General features: G+C 37.6%; 1 protein-coding gene across 4 annotated transcripts in view; it reads right to left on the minus strand.

Annotated features, from left to right (window-relative positions):
- Positions 1–4,403: 4,403 nt before the first annotated feature.
- The window catches only part of Mtm1 (myotubularin 1), a 74,829-nt gene continuing 53,058 nt past the window's right edge, over positions 4,404–26,174 (minus strand). For 3 of the 4 annotated variants that reach the window (XM_015498014.2, XM_048797036.1, XM_048797038.1), the window contains 5 exons: positions 20,903–21,109; positions 19,322–19,414; positions 18,451–18,564; positions 13,359–13,535; positions 4,404–6,166 (listed from right to left, as the gene is read on the minus strand). In XM_015498014.2, coding sequence (XP_015353500.1) covers positions 5,999–6,166; positions 13,359–13,535; positions 18,451–18,564; positions 19,322–19,414; positions 20,903–21,109 — 759 coding nt within the window. In that variant the 3' untranslated portion in view covers positions 4,404–5,998. The remainder of the gene's footprint in view (positions 6,167–13,358; positions 13,536–18,450; positions 18,565–19,321; positions 19,415–20,902; positions 21,110–26,174) is intronic. The other variant, XM_015498015.2, reaches the window with a different exon arrangement.

Genomic DNA, 26,174 nt, shown 5'->3' on the forward strand with positions numbered 1-26,174 from the left:
GGGGGGGGGGGGAAGGATATTCACAGATAGCTGCCTCACTGGTGGCATACCATTGGAGACTGTCAGAGGAGATGTCAGGGGAATCTGCTGGCCAGGAGGCACTGCTGGCTGCTATATGCTGGGAGCTGGAGAAATCATACTCTACAGAAGCCAAGTGCTGGAAAAATGCAATACATTGATAACTGGTACAGAGTCTCATAGACTTCCAGGACTGGAAGACACGTGGAGGTAATCAAGGTGTTTTTGTGTTTCCAATCCACGTTCCACTTGATGATTGAATGTCCTGTGTAAGATCCTATCAAGCACTGCTTCTACAGGTGTAGACGCAAAGAAAGAAAACTCTACATTTTAACCATATTTCTTTCCAAAGTCTCAATAATATAACAAGGCTTTTTAAACAAATGTGACTCAGGATCACTGACAATTTCGATGACATCTTCCTAAGGATGAAATTTGACCAATATGTAGGTACTGTCTAAAACAGTCATCTCTAAACACTTGGTGTTGGACTAAGTGCACAAAATTAACTCAGGTACCTTTTTGAAAATTAATATTCCTTTTTAAAAGCAACTTTAAGTTTCAGAAAAACAGCAGAAAGTACAGAGAGTCCCCACCCCATGATACCATTCCCCTTCCTCACAGTTTCCTTATTATCAACATGTTGCCAACCTTTCCCTAAACTTTTGGAAGTCATTTTTTAACTGTCTCTATAGTTTGCATTTTTCCAGCATGTCATGTAGTTGGAATTATATAGTATGTATCCTTTTCAGACTGGCTTCTTTCACTTACCAATATTCATGTAAGATTTATCCCTGTGCTTTCATGATAGACAGCTCATTTCTTTTTAGTGCCTAATAATATTTCATTGTCAGGATAGACCACGGTTTTGTTTATCCATACCTACTGAAGAGTATCTTGATTGCTACCAAATTATGCCAACTATGCTATAAACATGTGCCAACTGTCAAACATTTGTGTGAAGGTTTTTGCCTAGGTGTAACTTTTAAATTTATTTGAGAAAATACCAAGGTGTGTGATTACTGATCGTATGTGAAGGCTATATTTAGCTTTGTAAAAAACTGCCAAACTGCCTTCCAAAGTGGCTGTACCATTTTGCATTCCCACCAGCAATAAATGAGAGTTCCTGTTGTTCCCTATTCTCACCAGAGTTTGGTGTTGCTGGTGATTTGCATTTAGCCACTCTAATAGGTGTGCAGTGGTATCTTATTGTTTTAATTTGAATTTCTGTGATGACATATGAAGTGTAGCATGTTGTCACATGCATGATTACCATCTGTATAGATATTTTTAGTGGGGTGTCTGCTCAAAACTTTTGCACATTTTATTTTATTTTATTTTAATATTTATTTATTTATTTTTTGGTGGACACAACATCTTTGTTTGTATGTGGTGCTGAGGATCGAACCCGGGCCGCACGCATGCCAGGCGAGCACGCTACCACTTGAGCCACATCCCCAGCCCCACTTTTGCACATTTTAAAATCAGGTTGCTGGGGTTATAGCTCACTTCGTGGAGTGTTTGCCTTGCATGCACAAGGCCCTGGGTTCAATCCCCAGCACCACCAAAAAACAAACAAACAAAAACAACAACAACAAAACCCCTTACAATCAGGTTACTTTCTTTTTATTGAGTTTTAAGAGTTCTTGGTATATTTTGCATAACAGGCTCTCATCAGACATGTTTTGCAAAAATTTTTCTCCCAGTCTGTGGCTCATCTCGTCATTCTCTTGAAAGTGTTTCAGAGAAACTTTTCATTTTAGTATGGTCTACCCTACCAATTTTTTCTTCCAAGGATTATACTTTTGGTGTTGTGTCTGAAAATTCTTTGCCAAATCCAAGGTCATCTAGGTTTTATTCTTCAAAGATAATATTCATATTGATTTTATAACCTGTAGCCAGTGATGCTCTAGGGGAACTTTTAATTATCAGCTCTTTGAAGGGGAAAAAATCCCCAATCTTTGTAGTGATTTCTGATTTCTGTGGCATAAATCTCTCTACCCTGGATCAAGGTGCCATCTTGATATCACCAAGTACAGGATTGGGAAGGGATGCTCATAGTTGGCCCATTATTCCAGGTGTGCCATCTCCAGCAAACTGACTACCTGTGCCTGATAATTAATTTGAAGGAAGTCCTGAAGTCTTTTTCCCCCCTTGGCTGTTTTTCTGTGAGCTATTAATTTTCTTCAGAAAACGACTGTGAGAATTTTTAGAATTCTGGGGAGAAGGTGTGATACTCCAGAAAGCATCTGGGGGCATCATAAGCCTGGTGCCAGAGGACTTTGAACTACTGAGGTAAAGTAAATTTGGACTACATGCCAGAGCTCACTCCCTGGTAAGCACCACTTCTTAGGACATTTTAATCTTCTTCCCTCTCTGCTCTGGGCCAGTGCAAATTTCCTACAGCCTCTGATGCGGGACTGTAGTGGGAGATATGTTAAGAACATTGAGGTCATCAGATCTGGGCCTGTTCACATTCTGTATCCTCCTTCTATTAGTTTCTGTGGATGCTTTAACAAATTGCTGCAAACATAGCAGCTTGGACAACATAGAAGTCAGGAGTTGGAACACAGGTCTCACTGGGCTAAAATGCAGGTATCTTCAGGGCTGCATTTCTTCAGGGGACTGTGGAGGAAAATCTGTCTCCTGTCCTTGATTGGCATCTGGAGGCTGCTGTGCCCTTTGGCCCATGGCCAGGAGAGTCAGCACATGGCAAGACTCTTGACACTGACTGTCCTTCTGCCTCCCTCTGTTACTTCTTTCTCTTCTTCCCAGTTATAAACTCCCACTGATTTTTTTTTTCAATCTACATCTCTACTTGTCTGTTTTCCAGATTCAGTCCCCCTGGTGTGGTCAAATACAGTAGCCTCAAACTGGCCTTTCTGTCCCCAGCCTTGCTGCTGTATGACAGGCCCCTTCCTACCTCTAGGTCATCTTTCCCAGGCCTGGACACATTGCAATCCAAGAGTACCAACTTCCTTTGTGTTCTACACACACTGCCTCCCCTTTAATGGATAGATGCTTCTGCTCATACTGTTTCTTTCTCTAGTGGTGGTTTCTTTGCTTTTCATTGTTGTTTTGCCATCCATACATCCCTAAATGAGAATGTAGTTCATTTTTGAACTTATAGGAATGCAATACTATTGAATATATTCTTTTTAAAATCTTTTTTTGTTGACATTGGACCTTTATTATTTATTTTTATGCGGTGCTGAGAATTGAACCCAGTGCCTCTCACATGCTAGGCAAGTACTCTACCACTGAGCCACCAACCCCACCTAAATATATTATTTTGTGCCTTATTTTTTTGAATCAAATGCTTTTATCTGTGTTGTGTATAGCTGTGGTTTAATGATTTTTCCTGGTTGTGCAGTATTCTATTGTCTGAATATGCCACAATTTATCTGTTCCACTGTAGCTAGATATGTGCACTTTGTTGTTACCTATGACAAACATGGTACCATAAATATTTGTGTACATGTCTTTTAGTGCAGAGTTCCTCATTTCTCCAGGCCATCTCTATATTCAAGAGTAGAAATGCTAGATCCTAGGGTAGGTATGAACTTCAGTTTTACCACATAATGTCAATTATTCTCCAAAGAACTGTATGAAGTTACTACTGGTGTACAATCTTGCCAATGCTTAGGGCTGCCAGACTTTTAAAAGGATAGCATGGGTGTGGGTTCATATCTTACTGTGGGTCCAATGTATATTTCCCTAATTACAGATGTGGCTGAATTCCTATTTCTCCTCTCTATAGAATCTTTATTGTTTTGCTCTATATACTTAAGGCATACATGATATTTTTGGTACACACATAGGGAATGTTATTATACTCAAACAAATTAGCATATTCCTCATCTCATAGTTACCTGTTTTTAATAATACCTAAAATCTATTCCTTGATCAAAAATACAGAATACAATATTATTAATTATAGTCCTCTAGACATCTCCATCCTATAACTTTTTTGCTCTAATGTAAGGCAATATAAAGCTCCAGAACATCCCTGAGTTTTCACAGCCAGGGGTTTCCTTTACTCACTTGAAGTGGGTACACAACACATATACACACATGATTAGAAACTTCTTTAAATTGACTAGACTTGAATGATCCTGTCAAAGTAACAAAACGTTTTGTGTCCTGTGGTTCAAGTGTCTGTACTAGGTCAGCTGTCACCAGAGTGCTTTTTCCTGAGGGCCTCTACTTCTAAAATAAAGATATACTGGGCCTGCCAGTGGATAGGAAATTCAGCTGGCCACTTACCAGTCAAAAATGGACACAATGGTTGCTAGTAAAAAGAGTGTATGAAATAGATCAGAAAATAAGATGGGAACCATGCACATTTCAAACACATACACAGTCACATTCCTCAAAATAGAGTGTTAGGTTTTAGTTAATGTATTTATTACAGCAGGTCTTTAGTCATTTTTTTTTTTTTGCCATGAAAATGTTTTCATCAAATTTCACAAAATCCTTTAAGCCATTAGTATTAGCTTTCTTCTTTGTATGGAGTGACACTTTGTTAATTTATGAAATATTTACAGCGTTTACAAAAAGCAAGAGAATGTCTAATAAAATTGCTTATACTTACAAAATTCATACATTATACCACTATATTTGAGATGTCTTATTTGGTAGACCAATTAAGCTATGACATAAAATAATTTACAAAGATATATTTAATATCTCTTAATTCATTGAAAACAAAACCATATTAGGTATAAATAGTCCTTTACAAATCATTGTAAAACTTATTGTTTTATCTCTAGCTTTAGCTTTTACAAATATACTTACTAAATGAATTAGTTCATATATCAAATAGAACTGTGCATTTAAAATTTTACTTAATACAATAAAACAAAACAAAACAAAAAAACCTGAAAAAGCAAACTTCCCGGTACTTCAAGTAAAAATTTGTAGAACCAGTTTTTATGCACACTTGCGGGGAGGGAAACCCAACACCATTTAAACCAAAATACATAAACATAATACTTTGAAGAATACGCTCAACAAATGTACATCTGGGGCATTTATCTCAAAGAATGATGCTCTAGTAGTAGCTTATATATCCAAGATGGTGAACCTACATTTTGGCAGATAAGCTGCATTTACTAGAGCCACGTTTGCTGAAATATTCACCTAAAGCAGCAGAATGCACCTGGCATCCTTAAATAGAGTTCTATATAGGATTTTCCACAACTTGAAAACCATTTCAGAATTTTAGGCAAGCTCATGAAAGAATTTAGAAAATAGAACTGGCAAAGTAAAGGAAAAATCAAATCATATTTAATGGGCCCCACTAGTTTTTTAAATATAAAAATACACTTCTCTTGAAAATTAGGGGAAAACCTTTAATATTTCAAAATTTCAAAATAAGGAAAAACTCATCTACATAGCTATTTCTTATTAATTCACCATTTATGATGATATAAAAGTTGGCAATTATTTAAACACCTTACTTTTGAATAATGCTGCAGAAGCTGAGCTCAATTTGGTTTTGGCAGTATACCCATCTTTCATATTTGGATTCATTTTGGATAATCCAAAGCAACTATTCTAAGCAGTCTGAGGAAAATCCATTTCACAAATCTCTCTCTCTCTTCTCTGACTGAAATAATGTTGTCTCAATTTTTAATACATATTCTATATGTATCTTATGTATCAAAAATACATATTGTATATGTAGCATTTCTATAAAGGTAAATTAAATTTAAATTTTATCTTTCAAAAACTGCTTTTTAAAGGTGTCAGCATTTTCCAGATTTTCCTCCTCTTGGCTTTCTTCTGATTGCCATGTAGACACTGTAGTTTCTTGTAATATGTATTCTAGAAGGCACATATTCAAGAGTTTAAGATAATGTTAGTTTAAGTTCTACCTGGAGGCAAATATTTAAATCTACTTTGTACAGATGCCCAAAATGAAAGTCAACTAATTCCTCTATTCAGAGCTCAAAGGCAGTGCCAGCAGGGTTCCCCCTCAGAAGTGAGTCTGCACATGGGACATCATTTGTGAAGGACTGGACGGTGATGTTGGGGGATCAGAAAGCTTGGCAGAATTGGCAAGCTGCAATTCCTCAAGCCGCTTTATGTAATCATCACGTAAGGCCAAGAGCTCCATGTAACGCTGCTCCACTGGATTTGGCTGCTGGAGAGAACCACACACATTAGTTATGCATTAGGCTGGCTACAGCACAAAAACTCATCTGCCTACACATCTGCCACAGCCACTGCCTTCTGAAGAAACCCTTATCTCAAGGGTTAACATACATGTGTACTTGACTTAAATGCTGCACCATTCACACATGCCAACAAGTAAACCAGAATCCTAAAAACACCCAGCTATTCACCACCACCACCAAGAAATAACTAATATACATATCTCCTCACACATGCATTGCCATTTTAAAAAATATCAACTTGGACAAAGCTCTGGTCTGCCATGTTGCTTGTCCCAGACCCACTGTCCTCTTTTGTTCTGAATGATAACTATTTTCCTTCTTGAATGTGCCTGCCTTCCTGTGCTGGTTTGTGACACTTTTCCTCTAAGTGAGCATCTAGATATAAGATGCAGCAGGCATTACTTTATACTTATCAAAGGTTACATCACTGGTATTACTGTGTATTTATCAATTAACATTCTGATACAACATTGTTTTTTTTTTTCTTCTTTTTTTTTTTGGTACTGGTGTTTGAACCCAGGGGTGCTTAGCCACTAAGCCACATCCCCAACTCCTTTTTTATATTTTACATAGAGACAGGGTCTTGCTGAGTTGATTAGGGCCTTGCTAAGTTGCTGAAGCTGGCTTTGAACTCTTGATCCTCCTGCCTCAGCCTCCAGGGCTGCTGAGATTTCAGGTATGTGTCACTGCACCTGGCCAACATTGTGTTTTTTTAATTCAAACTTTATTGAGTCCCTTGGAAGGAATAAACCAGTAGATCTATCCCACTGCTATGCTAAGGATTATCAGTGATTTAGAGGGCTCTTCAGTAGTACACATGATGCACATAAACAATTGTTTTTCTAAGGAATCTTTCTAGGTGTGGGATTGATGAGAAATAGAGTATGGTCTCCTCAACTTCATTGCCCTCAAGGTGCGGATATCACTTCTTCCTTTTGTCAGTGATGCCTGGCAGTTCCTATAGCTCAGTTTCCCCATCAGAACTTGGGAGCATAAGATTATTTTTTTGCCAACATGGGGAAGAGAGCATGGTGTGTCATGATAGTTGAGTGGGTTTGCCTTGCTCTGCTCCACTATCTTTCCACTTGCTTATTGCCCGTGTTAATACATGGCTGAAAGCAACAGCTCTGATGCTCCCCAGCAAAGCTGTGAATCCTGTTTGTCTCTTACCAGCTGTGTACCTTAACATTCTGTGTGCTGTCAACCTACCTATAAAATGGGGATTAAAAATAGTATGGTCTTCTAGCATTGTTGGGAAAGTGAAGTCAGTTAAATAAAGTCTGTTTTGCTACATTTTCTTTAGTGAGCAAATAGGGGATCATGCTCATATAAAGGCAGAAGTCATGCTGAAGCATAATGTGATTCTCCCCAGCCTGAGCATTTTTGAAACTTTTGTTCTGAGCTATAAATCACACACAACGCACAAATCTTAAAATTTTCAGCACAATGATTTCTATACAAGTATATACCTAGGTAATCAGTATCTAGGTCAAGGTATACAACAGAAAAGCTTCCCACAAAGTTAATGTTTTCAAGCAATTGGAAGCAAGCTTTATAGAAGGCTTGAGCAACATAAGAACACATTAAGAAAAAGCCCCCAAAGTCTCTCAAGTACCTTTCTTTAGCATGTGTATTGGCTTCCAGAATTGCCCTACATTCCACTGCATTGAACTATGTGCTGAAGCTGTGAGCACCAATGAGAAATCTGTGAAACTCATGCAGTGACAAAGAAGGCTGAGGAGAGCAGTCTCTAGGAGCAACATGCCTGCTCCAGGCCCTGCATACAGAGAAGCAAGCTTGGGCCTTGGGGGCTTAAGACTGCTATTAGTGTCCTGTAGCTGCCCTAACAAATTGATACAAATGTGAGAGCCTTAAAACAACAGAAATTGAGTCTATCATTGGTTTACAGGGCAGAAACCAAAAAATCAAGGTGTCAGCAGGGCCATGTGCCCTCTGGAGGATCTTTGGGGAGAATCCTTCCCTGTCTAATCCAGCTTCTGATAGCTCCAGGGCTCATGAGAGCATCCCTATTATTTCTGCCTCTGTCTTCTCGAGGCCTTCTCCCCTCTGTGTCTGTGTCTCAAATCTTCCCCTCTTTGTCTTATGAGAACACCATCACTGGATATAGCCCCCATGCTAAATCAAGGATGGATCTCATTTTGAGATTCTAAACTTAGTTATAACTGTAAGTACCCTAGCTCAAATAATTTCACATTCATAGTTTCCTGGTGGATATATCTATTTTAGGGTGAGGCGCCATTCAACCCACTACTGACCGCCAAAGAGTGGATCCACTCAGACTAGGTGCAAATGTAACTGCACCCACATTTCTATTGGGATTTTTACCTCCATTAGTGCTCTGATTACAAAGGTCCAGAGGTTTGCAGAGGTCTCCTCCTCCTAATCCTATTCTTCTCATAATCACTGCTATTTTTAGTCAGAGACTTTGCAATGTGAGGTTTTTCAGAAATGCATATATGGCCTTATAGTAGGAATGTTTGGTGTAGCATGCAATACCCAGTAAATGCTGCTCATTAATATCCCTCGCCCACATTACTGTGTCCAATTGAGGTCTAGATGCTGCTCTAGGTACTTGGATCAGTAAACTAAGTTTGTTTCATGGCATTTATCTTCCAGCAGGGGGAGACAGACAAGCAACAAACATAACAATCCTGTGAATTATTAGAGAGAAAATGTTTGATGGCAATCAATACTAGGCATGAGGTGGTAGATAATCAATACTAGGGAAAAGTAGAGCAGAATAATAGAGTGGGGAATGGATGGGCCACTAGTTACACGCTAAATTGGGTGTGCAGAGTGAGTCACACTGAAGACAAAGGTGACTTTTGGGGAAAGTCTTGGAAGAGATGAAGGAGGGAGCCAAGTATATATTGGCGTGTCTGAGGAAGAGCAGGAGCCAGTGTGGCTGAAGCACAGTGTGAAAAAAAGAGCTCTTGTTGAGGAGGCTAGGAGATCAGAGAGGGACATGAGGGTTACATAAGGCCCCAGTGGCCACTGTAAGGACTTTGGCCTTGACTTTAGGTGAGGTAAGCAGCTACCTGACCAGTTTTGAATAGAATAATGGTATACTCTGAAGTCTGCTTTACAAGGACTGCTTTGGCTGCCACTTTGAGGAGAGTCAAAGGAAGCAAGGGTAGCCTCAGGGAGTGCAGCTAGCTGCTAGAAGCCTACTGCCACCGTGTGGCCACACCAGGGTGCTGTTTAGACTCCCAATGGGCTCTCCTGACAGATTGGACCTGGGGTGTGAGAAAGAAAAGGAGTCAAGGATAACCCTAAGGTTTCTGGCTAGAACAACTAGGATGGATGGAGTTGCTCTCAAATGAAATGGGGAAGATAGGAGGACGAGATCTTAGGGCAGGGCTTCAGGAGCTCTGGATTGTAGTTTTTGCAGTCCCAATACCATTTACTGAATGAATACTCTGTCCTTTCCCCTGAGCGCTACGAAGCAACCTTTTTACTATACCAAATCACCACATCCACATGGGTATGTTTCTGGGCACAATTTTATTCCATATAAATCTTGATGTACAGTAGGACAAGTTCTTAATTTACTCCCAAATTGTCTCAGTTATATTATTAAAGCCTCCCCTTTTCATATGCATTTAGAGTCAATTTGAGGATTAGAATTAGTTTGTGACAAGTAATTAGATAAAAAAAGAAATCAGCAGTAACGGTCATTTTTGCAGATGACATGACTGTATAATTAGAAAACCTGAGAGTAAACAGAAAAACTATTAGAAATAAAAAGATAATTCAGACAAGTAATGGGTACAAAATGTGTGGATGCCATTAGCCTAGAGATAAACAAAAACAACTTAAAGGACATAACAATTTAAAGACAGGTGACTTTAAGTATTACACTTCAATTTTCTTTTTTGGTACAAGAGATTGAACCCAGGGGCACTAGACTGATGAACCACATACATCCCCAGCCTTATTTTGTATTTTATTTAGAGACAGGGTCTTGCTGAGTTGCTTAGGGCCTTGGTAAATTCCTGAGGCTGGGGCTATAGCTCAGTGCCAGAGCACTTTGCTTAGCATGTTTGTGAAGCACTGGGTTCGATCCTTAGCACCACATAAATATAAACAAATAAAGTAAAATATTCTGTCTATCTGCAAAAACAAAAAAAAATTAAGGCTGGGGATGTGGCTCAGTGGTTAAGCACTCTTAGGTTATTATTATTATTATTATTATTATTATATTATTATTATTAATAAAATATTATTATTATTATTATTATTATTTTGGTGCTGGGTTCAATCCCCAGCACCAAAATAATGATAATAAAGTCATTTAAAAAAAAGAGGGGCTGGGGCTGGGGTTGGGGATATAACTCAGTCGGTAGAGTGCTTGCCTCACAATGCACAAGTTCTTGGTTCAATCCCCAGCACCACCAAAAAAAAAAAAAAAAAAAAATGCTGAAGCTGGCTTTGAACTTCCGATCCTTCTGCCTCAGCCTCCCAAGCTACTGGGATTACAGGCATGTGCCACCACGCCTGGCTACGCCTCAACTTTTGACCTGGAAAATGAGTTATGAAGCAAAGTGTGCCAACTCAGCATGGTAAAGAAGACAGGCCATCAGCTAGTTATGGAAGTATTTTTAGGCTTCAAAATTCTTTCATTTTTCTTTTGAAGTCCATATGCCTTTTAACTTTCTAACTGAATTATTATTTTAGTATTTTCTAACTGAAAATACTATATAGGTCAGTCTATTAATATCTGACTGCTCCTGTTCTCATCCTTTAGTTACCACTACAAAATTTGAATGCGTCCAATGGAACCCTGATTAACAGCTACATAGAATGCAGTCGTTCCTAAAGCACAGTATGAGGCTCCATTGGAGCTTAAATTCCAGGTTTATGTGACAAATACAAACTTTTTACTTTTGCCATGAATAATTTTCTCATATCAAAAGTATCAAATCTTCTTATTGATAGCTCATCAAATGGAAGCACTGGGCTTTCCATAAGCTCTGCTGAGTTGCATGTCACAGCAGGGTTGGTGGATTTTGCTTTTAAAGACATAATAACCCTGTCTTTGTCAAAGTTAACAGCTAGGGAAAGGCTGTATATTATTTTGTGTCTTTTCAATGCTGATAGTACACCATTGTGCTGTGACTATTTTAGGTGTCCACTAATTATTGGTATACCTTCTGGGTCACACAATCAAATAATGATTTAATTTTCAAGTGCTTAAGTACGTTCTTATACGTTTATATTATATAATTTCAAAAGTCATGTAATTTTACTTTGATCTATTTCTGTATGCAATAATGTTCTACATAAGCAGATCTTTAAGAAAATCTGAGGTTCTTAATTGATACCTCTATTATCAAATTCATCTTTGTGCATTATAATCATCAGCTTATGTTACTGGCTACCCCCGCTAACCTGAGGGGGTTCTTGGGGGCAGGGACCACCTCTTCCTAATCTCTGTAATACCACAGTGCCTGACACATAGGAATATTCAATACTGGGTGGATGAAAATATATATTACGTGCCTGAGGACATCGAGATGTATGTAGGATACTTCACATTCAGAAAATTACATAGAGGGGACATTTTCATTTTTGAGTAAATGTCAATGGAACATAATATAAAGCAATGATTGTCTCTAAGTAAAAACCTCTACCAGAACATGAGCAATTCTAGCTGGCCCAGTTCCATTTAACTAAACCCTATGAAATAAAGGGGATGGATATATTATAGAAATTCTTCTAATGATATGCCTTCAAAATTGATCTTTCAGAAAGAGGAAAAAAATAGCACCCCAAAACCAAACTTGACTTGTCACACAATTATTATCATTACCTTTCTGTAGTGAGAAATGAATTGCTCTAAATTTCTTAAATTTCAAGAATTTTTTCAAGTACAAATAGATCAAAGAAGACTTTGTACAGAAACTGCCAATACTTTGTAACTGCCAATAATTTTTTTTAAAAAAGCCATGACAAATATAGAAAAGGCTTATTTTATAGGACAAACACAGTGCTCATTGATTTAAAAAAGTAATAGGAAAGGAACATGTTCTCTGAACCAGCAGTTAGAACCCTGGAAAAAATTCCCATTTACCCTTTATTTGATATTCTAAACTCCAGAGCTACTGCTAAGTAAATTCCCTCAATGTACTTCTCAAATCCCAGACCAAACAAGTCAATGTTCTCAAGCCCTGGAACCTGTCACTTTTCAAAAGTATACACATTTCAACCATCACCAAATTGCAAAAGCCTTTCATGCAGTGGCAGAGAACTTGAAACAAGGGTGTGTCTCCCCAGTAAGAAGGGAGAGCACGGGCTGGCATGTGGCTAGTGTTTGAGTGGAATGAGCAACCTGAGAGACACTGCAGTCAGCAGTCGCTGGCCAGCTCCTAGCAGGGTTAAAGATTGTGCTTGTGCTAGGCTGCACTGGAGAACAGGTAGTGGACCATTCTAACCCCAAGAAAAAGTGCAGACCTTTACCAAGAGCCATCACAAACACTGAGTATTTATAATGCTTAGAACAAATCAGTAAGTGAAGGTTTTCTGAGCCTCTACAAACAGGCTTTTTTTTTTTTTCTGTGGATTTGGGATGGAGTGGGAGAATGGAAAGCCTAAATAAATGTCTTTAATAAAAATATATAGCATTTCCCTTCAAACATCCTTATTTCTATTTTATGATTGACAAATGGCCAGCTGAATTTCCTATCCACTGGCAGACCCAGTATCTTTATTTTAGAAGTAGAGGCCCTCAGGAAAAAGCACTCTGGTGACAGCTGGCCTAGTACAGACACTTGAACCACAGGACACAAAACGTTTTGTTACTTTGACAGGATCATTCAAGTCTAGTCAATTTAAAGAAGTTTCTAATCATGTGTGTATATGTGTTGTGTACCCACTTCAAGTGAGTAAAGGAAACCCCTGGCTGTGAAAACTCAGGGATGTTCTGGAGCTTTATATTGCCTTACATTAGAGCAAAAAAGTTACAACATTCACATTGGCAGAGGAATTTAATTGCAACATCCATGGTTTAGTAATTATATACAAATTAAACTGTATTTTAAAACAAGTGTTTTTTCCCTTCATAATTATAACATTATTTAATCTCAAAGTAAACATTTGGTTTCCAAGTATGTCTTTTAATAGTGCTACTTCACTTACTTGTTGCTTGATTCTGGGGTTCCATCTAATGTAGTAATTTACCCAGAGTTCCAAGTGACGCATGCTGGCAACTGGATATAAAACTCGATTGATTTCTTTTGTGTAGAAGGGGTTTTTGAATTTTTCTTTATTGACATTGATTAGTGACCATAAAGAAACTGTTCTTTCTGTAACTTTCTAGAAGAGAGAGAGAAAGCAGACAGCCTAAGTAAACACGTACACAATCACAGAAACCATTTTGTAGCCCATGACAATCCAGTTCAGCATCAACTTGAATCACACATTTACATTATCCCCATAATAGCTCAAAAAGCGTCAAGGGCCAGTGAGTGCTCACAGCCACTTACAGACATTTGCATACATAATGGCCTGGCTTGAGAGCCACTATTTCTGCCAGAAGACAGGGGTGCAGGATGCTGCACCATTAAATGCAATTCACTGACCTAAGAAGACTATTCCTGGCTAGGTAAAACATTTATGAACAGATGGGCAGTACACTCTTTTTAATTCAGTGAAAAGAAAAATAATCCTAAGATCCCACTGGCTTTTAAAATTTTTGTGTTTGTTAGAACTACAAAATCTTAACCTATGTCTACTTGACAGCAGGCATTTAGACATTAAGTCATTTTATTATAATCAATCATCCAGATGCTTAATCCACATCATATTGACATGCAGACATTTGAAAACATCTGGATAACTGATCACAATGTCTTCACTTTTTAACCTGGTATTCATTATCTTATAAAAATTTTCATATTTTCATAGCTTTTTACCAAAATTTGACCATCAGTTTGGGGACACAATGAAGCTGGCAAATTAAAAATTTAAGAATTAAATTACCAACAGTGAATTTTTAAACAGTTTTTAGTAATGACTTCAAATAAGGGAGAAGAAATAAACTAAACCTAAAAACTAAAAAGAACACCCCTAAAATAAGTGACTAAAGGTTCCTTGGTATAGGTATTTCATTAATATGAATGATAATAATGATAGCATCACTTTGCCTTCTTCTGAATCTACCTAAAACTTCAATTGCATGTTTCTGGTACCAAAATGTATATTGCTTTGTGTTTATTTGAATTTTGTTTTTATTTTTATATATGCACAAAGCTTAAAAAGCTATATACGGGCTGGAGATATAGCTCAGTTGGTAGAGTGCTTGTCTCCCATGCACAAGGCCCTGGGGTCAATCCCCAGCAGCCCCCACACACGTAGTTTGACAGTGTTGATATAAATAAAAGTCTCACACATTTATGTAGAAGCAATTATATTTTTTTCTCAGCTTTATTAAGGTATACTTAGCAAATATAAATTGTTTCTACTTAGGTTATGTAATTTATATATGATTTTAAATTTTTTAATATTTAATTTTTTGTCATAGTTGGACACAATACCTTTATTTATTTATTTTTATTTGGTGGTGAGGATTGAACCCAGGGCCTCGCATGTGCTAGGTGAGCACTGTACTGCTGAGCCACAACCCGAGCCCCTTGATTTTTAATTTTTTAAATTTATATTTTTGAGACAGGATCTCACTATGTTGCCCAGACTGGCCCTGAACTCCTAGATTCAAGTGATGTGCCTGAGCCTCCCAAACTACTGGGACTACAGGTATGTACCAACTTTCCCAACCAACATAATATTTTGATTTGTGTACATTGTGAAATAATCACCACAATCAAGCTAATTACATATAGGTCACCTAACACAGTTACCATTTTTCTGTGGTGAGAACACTTGAGATCTACCTTATTAACCAATTTCAAGTCTATAATATGCCATTATTAACTCTAGTTACCAAGCTGCACATTAGGTCTCTAGTACTACTCATCTCTTAACTGAAGGTTTACACCTTTTGAACAATATCTCCTCTTCTCCCCTACCCACCTTGAGCCCTTGGTAATTATCCTTCCATTCTCTGTTACTATGGGTTCAACATTTGTTTAGATTCCATACAGAAAAAAGATCGTACAGTATTTTTTTTCTGTGCCTGGTTTATTTCACCCCAGCATAATGTCCTCCAGTTTCATTCATGTTATTGCAAATGGTGGGATTTCATTCTGTTTTATGGCTGAATAGTATTCCATTGTGTATATGTACCACATTTTCGTCATCCATTCATCCATTGATGGATACTGAGGTTGTTTCCATTTCTTGGCTATTAGGAATCATGGTGCCTGAACACGGGAATACAGATGTCTTTGACATATTAATTTAATTTATTTTCAATATATACTTCATAATGGGATTTCTGGATTATACAGTAGTTCTATTTTTATTTTTTTTAAAAATTAATCTTTACATTTTAACTGACACATAAAATTGTACATATTTATGGGGTTCCATGTGATGTCTTGATATACATGTATAATATATCACCCTTGAGATCCCCTCTACCTTTTTCTATTTAGGCTTATTGTTATTGTGGAGTGCATACATTTCAGTTGCTTCCAGAGAAATAGTATAGTATGGGAGGCACTCTTGCAGCTGTGTGTATCCAAGAATATTTCTGTTCTACCTTCAAATTTTGTTGACAGTTTGGTAGCTATAGAAAGCTAGGTTTAAGCCACTTTCTTTTAGAATTCTGAATGCAATGCTCTATGCGGTTTCTAACTTCCAATGCTGCTGTTGAATAATCCAAAGTCTTCCTGATTTCTGTTTCTTTGCAAACACAGGTTGAGTATCACTTATCCAAAATGCCTGGGACTGGATTTATTTTGGATTTAGGATTTTTTCCAGATTTTTGGAATATTTGCATATACATACTAAGGTAAGTTTTAGAGATGGGATCCAAGTCTAAACATGAAATTCATTATGTTTCTTATATACCAAATACACAAAAATTAAAAGTGATTTTATACAATATTTTAATGTGCCCATGTTTTGACTATGGCCAGTTACATGAAAATAGATATGAAATTTTCCATTTGGGTCATGTAAGTGTTCCAAAATTGTATAGATTTTGAAGCTTTCAGACTTTGGATTAGAGAAGCTCAACCCATAACTCATTCATTTTGTCTGAGAGAAAAGCTGTGGGATCTTTGTCCTTGGTGATCAGAAATGTCACTAAGATGTGCTTTAGTATAGGTCTCTTTTCATCCACCCTGTTTGGCACTTGGTGAGCCTTTAAAATGACTTATCTATTTCAATTCTTTGAAATAGTCTTAAATTATTATTTAAGTTAAACTTTCTTCTCTCTGGATTTCCTATTTTCTCTTTTTCCCCTGTTTTTCCTATTATTTGGATATTGGACCTTCAAGACTAATCTTTTTTTTTTTTTTCATTTCTTTTCTATTTTTCCTGTTTTTATTTCCTATTTTCTGAGAGTTTTTTTTTTTTCAACTTCCTTTTCTACCTCTTCTTGGTTTTTCATTTCTGTTGATACCATGGCTTTTTTGTTTTGTTTTGTTTTGTTCGTGGGGTGTTAACTAGGGATTGAACCTGGGGTTGCTTAACCACTGAGCCACATCCCCAACTCTTTTTATTCTTTATTTTGAGACAGGGTCTCATTAAGTTGCTCATGGCCTTGCTAAGTTGCTGAGGTTGTTCTTGAATTTGCAGTCCTCCTGCCTCAGCTTCTCAAGTTGCTAGTGTTATAGGCATGCCTCACCATGCCTGGCTGGTATCATGTTTTTAATTTCAAAGTTCTTTTCTGATCTCTAAATGTTATTTCCAGATACTATCTCCTTATTTTCTGATGTTAATATTTTTCTTATTCTTCTGAGGATATCAGATAGTAGCTTCTTCTCTGTTTCCCTTCCTCTGTTATTTTTTCCAAGTTGTTTTTCTGGGAAAACTTAGTTTTCCCAGAGATAATTTTTTAAACTGACGTAAAATTCACATACCATAAAATAAAACATTTTAAAACTATAGAAATCAGTGGCTTTTAGTTCATTCACAATGTCATGCAGCTATCACCTCTATCAATTTCCAAAACATTTTCCCATTACCACAAATGGAAAGCCCATACCCACGAAACAGGCACTCCCTATGCTCCCCTGCCTCTAGCCTCTAGCAACTAATGTGCTTTCTGTCCCTATGGGTTTATCTATTCTGGAAATTCCACACACATGGAATTGTATTTTATGTAATCTTTTGCATCAGGTTTCTTTTTCTTAGAACAATGATTTCAAGGTCCATCCTAATTGTGATATGAATATTTCCTTCACTTTTATGGCTGAATAATATTATAATAATATTATCATATGGATAGACCACATTTTGTTTTATTCATTCATCCTGACAGATATTTGGGCTGTTAACATTCTATTGTAAATATATACATGTGTAGTTTTGGTTTCAACCCCTATTTTCAGTTCCTTAGAGTATATACCTAGGAGTGAAATTACTGGGTCAGATGATAATTCTGTATTTCCCTTTTTGAGGAATCACCAGTTTCTCATAACAGCTGTAGCATTTTCCACCCCAATTAGCAATTTAGGAGGGATCCATTGTCTCACCATCCTCACCAACAGAGATGGCTCTTTGGTGCTCCCATCTGAATGATGAAGACCTGGTTCCAGAACACTGGGAGGGAGTGAGGGAAGAGAGGTGGGGCTATCACACTGCAGCACCCTCTTCAAGCACCCTCTCTTGGCAGGAAACCTCTGCCAGAGTCCTTAGTTCCAGAGAGGAATGGAGGGAATTTGTTTAGCTTATTCTAAACAGCTCTTCAAGGTATCTTCCTCCTTCACCCCAGATACTTACCTGGTAGAGTTCAACCTGGAGTTGTCCAGGGTTCATGCTATTCAAAGTGGCTTGGTTCTTGGCTTCTCTACTGTTGGTGTGAGATCTTGGTTTTCTGAAGCTAAATTATTAATCACTTATCTATGGGCTTTCCAGCTTTTAAAAGTTTGTTGCTATGTCTCTTTCTTTCCCCTATTATTACAAGGTTTATGACCTTTATAATACAATTCATTTCACCAACATTATCATGGATTTTGGGAGGGAAAACCTGCATGGCTTTAAAGTCATTCCTACTTTTTGTGGGCAAAGTCAGCATCTCACAAACTCTCATATTCTTCTTGATATATGGCAGACTAGATACATCTTGGCAAACCTTTACAGAAAGATTAGCATTTTTACTCACCTGTCTTTCTCGAGCAGATTCACAGTTGAATAGGAAAGTACCGAATCGGCAACTGTATAGATGATCCAAAATTGTAATCAAAAACTGTTCATTGAATTCAAAAGCTGTAGGGAACTAGACAAAAACAAATAAGCAAGCGAGGCATGAATGGCTGAGACTAATATTTTATAGAACCAAAAAGACCTATGGTAGGAAGGACCAAATGCTGCCACACTGTAGGGTTCTGAGAAGGACAGCAGGGCCTGCACTTTACACAGAACTGAGAAATTTCAATATGTATCAAGTAAAGGGAGAAGATGAAAAGGTGTCAAGAGTTTCATTTTCTGGATTTTACTTGAATTCTTTAAGGCATTACACATTAGCAGACATGCCTACATCTAAATGCCCATATAGAATGAATATAATAGACAGTTACATTGATCTTTCACTAATAGAGATAATGCAGATAAAATTTAAACTTGAAAACTTTATTATGGGGGATTCCAGACATATGAATAGTAGTCACAATAATAAAATGAACCCCTGCATAGGCATCACTTGGATTCAACAATTATTCACACATGGCTAATTTTATTTCATCTTTATCTTGTCCTGCATATTTTGGGGGTAAAACCCAGATATTATATAACACAATATTCAATTTAAACATTAAGTTGACTGTGTTTTTTTTAAGAAAGAGAGAGAGACAGAGAGAGAGAGAGAGAGAGAGAGAATTTTAATATTTATTTTTTAGTTTTCGGCGGACACAACATCTTTGTTTGTATGTGGTGCTGAGGATCGAACCCAGGCCGCATGCACGCCAGGCGAGTGCGCTACCACTTGAGCCACATCCCCAGCCCTTGACTGTGTTTTAATCTCATATATTCCTTACCTGTTTTGACATCTGCCATACACAATCAATAAACTGAAGAAAAATAGGAGATCGGTCAGCATCAGCGTGGTTTTTATCACCATGACCTATTCTCTGAAACGAATTGGTGAAGATGACTTGTTTAATTCATGGGTATAAAACTGAGAAAGCATATAAGCCACAAAATCTGACTATACAATTCAGCAATCTTCCTTCTAAATGCCAAGTTTATCATAGTTAATAGTATATATTTATGTGAAAATATAGATAAATAATAGAAGGTTTTGTAATAATGGAAATTAGATATATAAACTATAAAATACCACTAAAATTGGTGAAACATCATAATCCTATGTTATTACTACAATTATTCTATATAACTACAGTTTTGTAGGAGTTACGGACAGCTATAGATAGAACACAGGACTGGATTACCCTGAGCAGTGTGGTACAAGACATTTAACATAGTTATTTCTGTCATAAAGGGATTAAGTTCAAAGTTTCAAGGCTTGAAATCATATCCCAAAAATGTGATCATTAGAATTAAAACTTCTTTTGCTCTTAAAGATGAAACCAGCAACTTCACAATGCATTCACTTGTTAAATCACAATATTTTCTACTTGAAGATGTTATTCATACATTCATACTACTGATAAAATGTGGCTGAAGGTTAGACATGGTGGCACATGCCTGTAATCCCAGTGGCTCAGGAGGCTGAGGCAGGGGGATCACGAGTTCAAAGCCAGCCTCAGGAATGGCGAGGCCCTAAGCAACTCAGTGAGACCCTGTCTCTAAATAAAATACAAAATAGGGCTGGGATGTGGCTCAGTGGTCAAGTGCCCCTGAGTTCAATCCACAAGTATCAGGAAAAAAAAAAAGTGATGTCTGGGTTCCCTTCCTGTGAATCAGTGGGAAGCTGGTTAAAACACTTATTCAAAGGACATCTTGAAGCAAGACCTGAGAATATGGATTTTAAGAGATTCTCTTGATGATTTTTAAATGATATCAGAGAAGAATAATAAAAAGCCTAAACTAAAATCTGGCATTTCTATAAAACATATTTGGCCTTATTAGCTATAATATTAGTTCAGAGTAAACTGTTATCTATCTTCTCTTTTTTGTGAAATTTCAATTTAAACATTTCTATGCAGACTCTATTACTTTCAAGTGAAACTATAAAGAGTGCAGATGGATAAACATGTCTCCTAAAACAACTTTTATCAACCTACGGCATCACACATTTTGAAACCTGTCAAGTGTTTCTTTATTTGCATTTCTCAGATTTTCATTTTGGCACTGAATACGTGGCTTAGCAACTAGTGTTTCAATCCCAAATGGCAGTGATTTGATTATTTTAAAATATTAGTTTTATTGGCCAGGCATGGTATTGCTTGCCTGTAATCCCAGAAGCTTGGGAGGCTGAGGCAGGAGGATTGCAAGTTCAAAGACTGTCTCAGCAACTTAGCAAGGCCTTAAGCAAGTTAGTGAGACTCTGTCTCAAAATAAAAAATAAAAAGGGCTGTGGATGTGGCTCAGTGATTAAGTGTCTGTGGGTTCAATCCCCAGTACCCCTCCCCAAATTAGTTTCATTGTTAACTTACAGATGCAAATTTATGTCCAAAACTTATCCACTCTTTTTGTACCAGTATTTCAAAGCCTTCGATGCTCCTGTAGTAGCTATCCAACATCAGCATGGCCAGGGACGTCAGCTGAGCGGTCCTGTCCCATCCGTCACTGCAGTGCACGAGCACTGAACTCTTCCCTGAAGAAACTTTGTCTGCAACTTGAATGGCTCCTGTCAGAACAAGCTGTCAGAGAAAAATATGTGATTCAGAAGGCAGTGCTAAGATACTGCTTAAATTTAAAATATGATGTTCTAATTATATACAAAGTCCTGCTTTAAAATATCCATCAGTGTCTAGAAGAGAGTGAAGAAGATGGAACACTGGGAACCAGTGGATCTGTTGATCTTGTCTGTCTACAGAGACTGCATTTGGGTGTGTCTAGATGTTTAAAAACGGAGCCATACTGCATTTTGACAGTATTTCCATGAATATGATTGTTATGTTTATCAAGGCTGCCATTACAGAGTACTAAAACTGGGTGGCTTAAACAATAGAAATTGGTTGTCTCACAGTTGTGGAGGCTGGAAGTCTGGGATCAAGGTGTAAACAGGGCCATGTTGCCCTATGCAGGAGCTGGTTGAGTGCCACTCTCCTAGCATCTGTAAGTTCCTGGGCTTGTGGCAGCATAACACAAATCTTCACCTGGCATTATTCCTGTGTGCATTCCTCTGTGTCCAAATCATCCCTTTTTATGATGACACCAATCATGTTGAAGTGGGGACTTACTTCTTAAGTCTCATCTTTTAAATCATCACAAGACTTTATCTCAAATAAGGTTGTCCTTTGAGGTACTGGGGCTCAGGACTAACATACAAATTTCATGGGCACCATTCAACCTATAATAATTATGGGATTAAATTTAATCATTGGCTAAACAGGTCTATTCTAGACTTTAAAGGCCTGATACAATGGAAATAACCTTTTGGCCTTTGAATTGACAAAATATGGACTCTTATTTGGCTCCTAAGCTGCAGAAAGAATACTTATTCAAAAAATAAATATTTAATTTAAAGATATGTGTTTTAAAGATAAAAAATTGAGACTTAAAAGAACCACTAAATTTTATGAATAATTGCTATGATGTCATTTTTTTGATGATGCAGGTATTTAGAGACAGTATGACAAGATTCAGTAAATTAATACAATTGTGCTATCACCACCACAATCCAACTATTGTACTTCATCACCCCAAAAGTTTCCTTGTACCATGTGAGATCAATCCATGCTCCTGCCCTCAGCCCTAGACACCCACTTATTTGCTTCTTGACTCTACAGTTTTGCTTTAATAGAAATTTCATATAAATGGAATCATACACTATGCAGTCTTTGTTGTCAAGGCTCATCCATGTTGTAGCATGGATCAATGCTTCATTCCTTTTTATGGCATCTAATATTCCATGGTATGAAGAAACCACATGTTACTTTTCCTTCATCAGCTCAGAGACATTTGGTTATTTCTAGTATTTATTTATTACAAATAATGATGCTGTGAACTTTTGCAAACATGTCTATGAAAGGGCATTTTCATTTTTCTTAGTAAAATAGCTAGGAGTGTGATGATTGGACTCTATGGTAGAATATATGTGTCATTATCAAAGAAATTGACAAAGTATTTCTAAAAATAGTTGTACCATCTCACATTCTCACCAGTGTTTGAAGGTTTCATCTTTTTATGTGCTTATCAGCCATATGTATATATTTTGTCATTTTGACTTTTTTTTTTTTCTTCGTTTGTTTGTTTGGTATTTTGTGGTACTAGAGACTGCAGTAGTGGGTATACCAGAGACTATTTCCTGTTAGACAAGCACTCTACCACTGAAGTACATGCCTAGCCCTTTTTAAATTTTATTTTGAGACAGGGTCTAAGTTGTCCTTGCTGGTCTTGAACTTCTGATCTTCCTGCTTCAGCCTCCTGAATAGCTGGGATTATAGGTGTATACTACTATGACTGGATGAAGTTGAGTTTTTAAGATTTTATGCCATAGAGCTCTCGAAATTCTAACAGCCATGCTTAGATATATATTGCTGTCATTTTAACTAATTTAAGGAAACTGAACTACTAATTTATTTAAACTAATTCAAGGAAAAGTCAGACCATGTAAAAGATCTGACATGCAGAGAATTTTAAAACAAATGTAACTTTATTATTTTTACATAAACAGTAATGAGAGATAAGTAGACAAAGTAGTGCTGAGAAGGAAAGGTTAGAGGACCTAAGTATGAGAAGCCATCAATTACTTGTACAAAACTCATTGCTTATAAAACGACTGGTGCAGTCCATTTGTTTAGGCATATTGTATTCTCCATGCAATCGTGTTTACAATTTTAATTTGAGGTAATTCTGAAAAGGGGGCTGTTGAGAAGCATTTTCAGAGGGCAACTCTCACCCCACATACTTCTCTCACAATAAAAGGGATTCAATCTCAGTTATATATATTATACACATGCCAGAGAAACTGCATTGGATGTTGTTACTCATGTCCAGCTGGACTCCCGAGAATCCTCAGATTTCCTCTTATTTCATCAGAGGACGGTGACAGTTTTTAAATTTTTTTATCCTCCTCAGTGTGGACAAAACTATAAAATCTGACAAGGATCTTTTTCATTTTCCACATTTCTGAAGTCCTAACTTCCCACCTTTATCTTTTGCAGATGGCCTTCTACCTAATTTCCTCAGGCATCTGAGCTGTTCAATGGTCCCTACTTTGAACCAGAGTAGAGCTTACCCACCTTTCCAATAACTCCTATACCTGGACTTTCTCTTTTTAAAAAGTCTTTCTACAGGGCAGGGTTGTGGCTCAGTGGTAGAGAACTTGCCTAGTATGTGTGAGGAGCTGGGTTCAATCTGCAGCACCACATAAAAATAAATAAATAAAATAAATGTACTGTGTCCATCTACAACTAAAAAATATTTTTTAAAAAGTCTTTCTACCTTCTTTACTGAAGTGATACGTAATCATGAAAAATGGAGCAAACAAAAGGATAAAGAAAATAAAAACAAACACAATCATTTTAGTCTGAAAAACTACATTTTTACATGTTGGTAGATACCTTTCTAAACTTCTCTATACACAAACATATCCCCTTGCCCCATTTTTGGCATCAGGGATTGAACCCATGGGCACTTAACCACAAAGCCACATTGCCAGCCCGTTTTATTTTTGACACAGGGTCTAGGGCCTCACTAAATTGCTGAGGCTGGCCTCAAACTTGGGATCCTCCTGCCTCAGCCTCCGAAGCCACTGGGATTACAGGTGTGTACCACCAGGTCCAGCCCTATCTTTGCTTTATTTGGGGTTTATGAAGCATTTTTCACTTTTATATACTGAGCATTTCCTTATGTACTATATACTAGATTACATAATTTCAATGGTTATACAGTATTTAATTATATAGATAGATGTTTTCCTGCTTATTTCATTTATTTATTTTTTTATTTCATTTATTTATTTTTATTTATTTATTTTTATTCCTATAAACATCCTGGTATAACCATCTTTTCAGATCTGTGTGATTATTTCCTTAAAAAAAAGCCTAAAGTGAATCTTTTCTTTTGTCCACAAAACAGGCTGAAGCTTCCCGGGATTTGAAAAGTCCTTCCCCTAATCACATGATCCTCAACCCCCAACTATCTAGCTTTTTGAAAGAATAGTCTATGTTCACTATCACTATTTTTCAACTCTTGCCCCACCCCACTGCTAGACACCTATGCAGGTCTACTTCCAAAGTCATCAAGGATCTCCCTAACAAACTTTGAAGTATCACTGTTTCTTCTTGGGTCCTTTCTTGACATTTCAATACGCTCTCTTCATTCCCTAGTATCTCTCTTTTGCCTCCTACACTGAGATCTACTTCTCACCCCCTGTTCTGAATACAAATGTGATCAAGGCCCTGTTACAAGGATTCTAATCTTCTCATTCATCTTCTTCCTCAGCCTCCACACTAAAGGGCTTGACATGAGTACACTGCCTCACAGCTGATTCCCAAACCAATATGTCAGCCTTAACCTTGGAGTTCCACTTTGCATGAAAACTTGCCTATTAGACATCACCAGGGGATAACTGCCACTACCCCAAATGCACATATGCCGACCAAGGTCCTGATGAGGACTATCCTTCATCTGCAAATGGTGGCATCATTCTCTCAGCTAGGCTCACACTCTTGACATTGTCCTGCATTTCTTTAGGAGAATCACAAGTCCTTCCTTGGTGTTATGGTTTAGATAACAGGTGTCCCTCAAAAGCTCATGTGTGAGACAATCCAAGAAAGTTGAAAGGTGAAATGACTGGGTTATGAGAGCTAAATCTAATCAGCGACTTAATCCCCTGATAGGGTTTAACTTGGTGGTAACTGTGGGCAAGTAGGGTGTGGCTCAAGGAGGTGGGTCCTTGCAGGCATGCCTTTGGGGTGTGTGTGTGTGTGTATAGTACTAGTTGAGCAGAGCTGTCTCTCTTTCTCTGCCTCCTGGTACCATGTCCTGACCTGCCTTCCTTTGCTACATTCTTCCGCCATGGTGCCCTGCCTTACTTCAGGTCCCAAGGAATAGAATCTGCAATGGACTGAAACTTCTGAAACTGTAAGCCCCCTAATATATCTTTCCTCCTCCAATTGTTCTTGTCAGGTCTTTTGGTCCCAGTGGGGGAGGGGGAAACTGACTAAAACACTTGGCAACATCTTGTGTCTATCCCTTTTCTAGTCCCCTCATCCCTGCACTGGTCATCATTACCCCTTATCTTTGCACTATTGAAATGGTTCTGTTTTCTCTGTCTTTATGTTCTTCCCTTTCCTGTCTATTCTATAAGTAGCTACCAGAACATTTTCTTAAAGTACACTGCTATTCTCAAACCTCATGAGTCTCCCCACACTCTATGTTGACAGTCAAGGCCCATGACCAGGTCTCTGCATCCATAGAAATCCTCAATCTTGCTAACTTGAACTCAGCCATTTCTATTTCTGGATTTGGCTGTCTACTTTTTCTAGGATGCAGTCCCCTATTCCTCTTCAAGGACCAGATCCAGTCCCACTGAATTCCAAAGGGCCTGTTCCTTCCATTGACTTTGATGTGAAGGCCCATTTGGTGTGGAACACATGGTACACTAGAATAGTAGAATATTATGCTCCTCAACCACACATGAACCTCCCTAGAAGCAAGAAATATATCTTCTCCTTGTTCCCATTAACAGGGTCTGAAACAATAACCACATGATCCCCACCTCCATGTTTTTTTTTTTTTTTTTTTTTTTTTTTT

This window comes from Marmota marmota, unplaced genomic scaffold (genome assembly GCF_001458135.2).
Source record: "Marmota marmota marmota unplaced genomic scaffold, marMar, whole genome shotgun sequence".
NCBI classification, from domain to species: domain Eukaryota; kingdom Metazoa; phylum Chordata; class Mammalia; order Rodentia; family Sciuridae; genus Marmota; species Marmota marmota.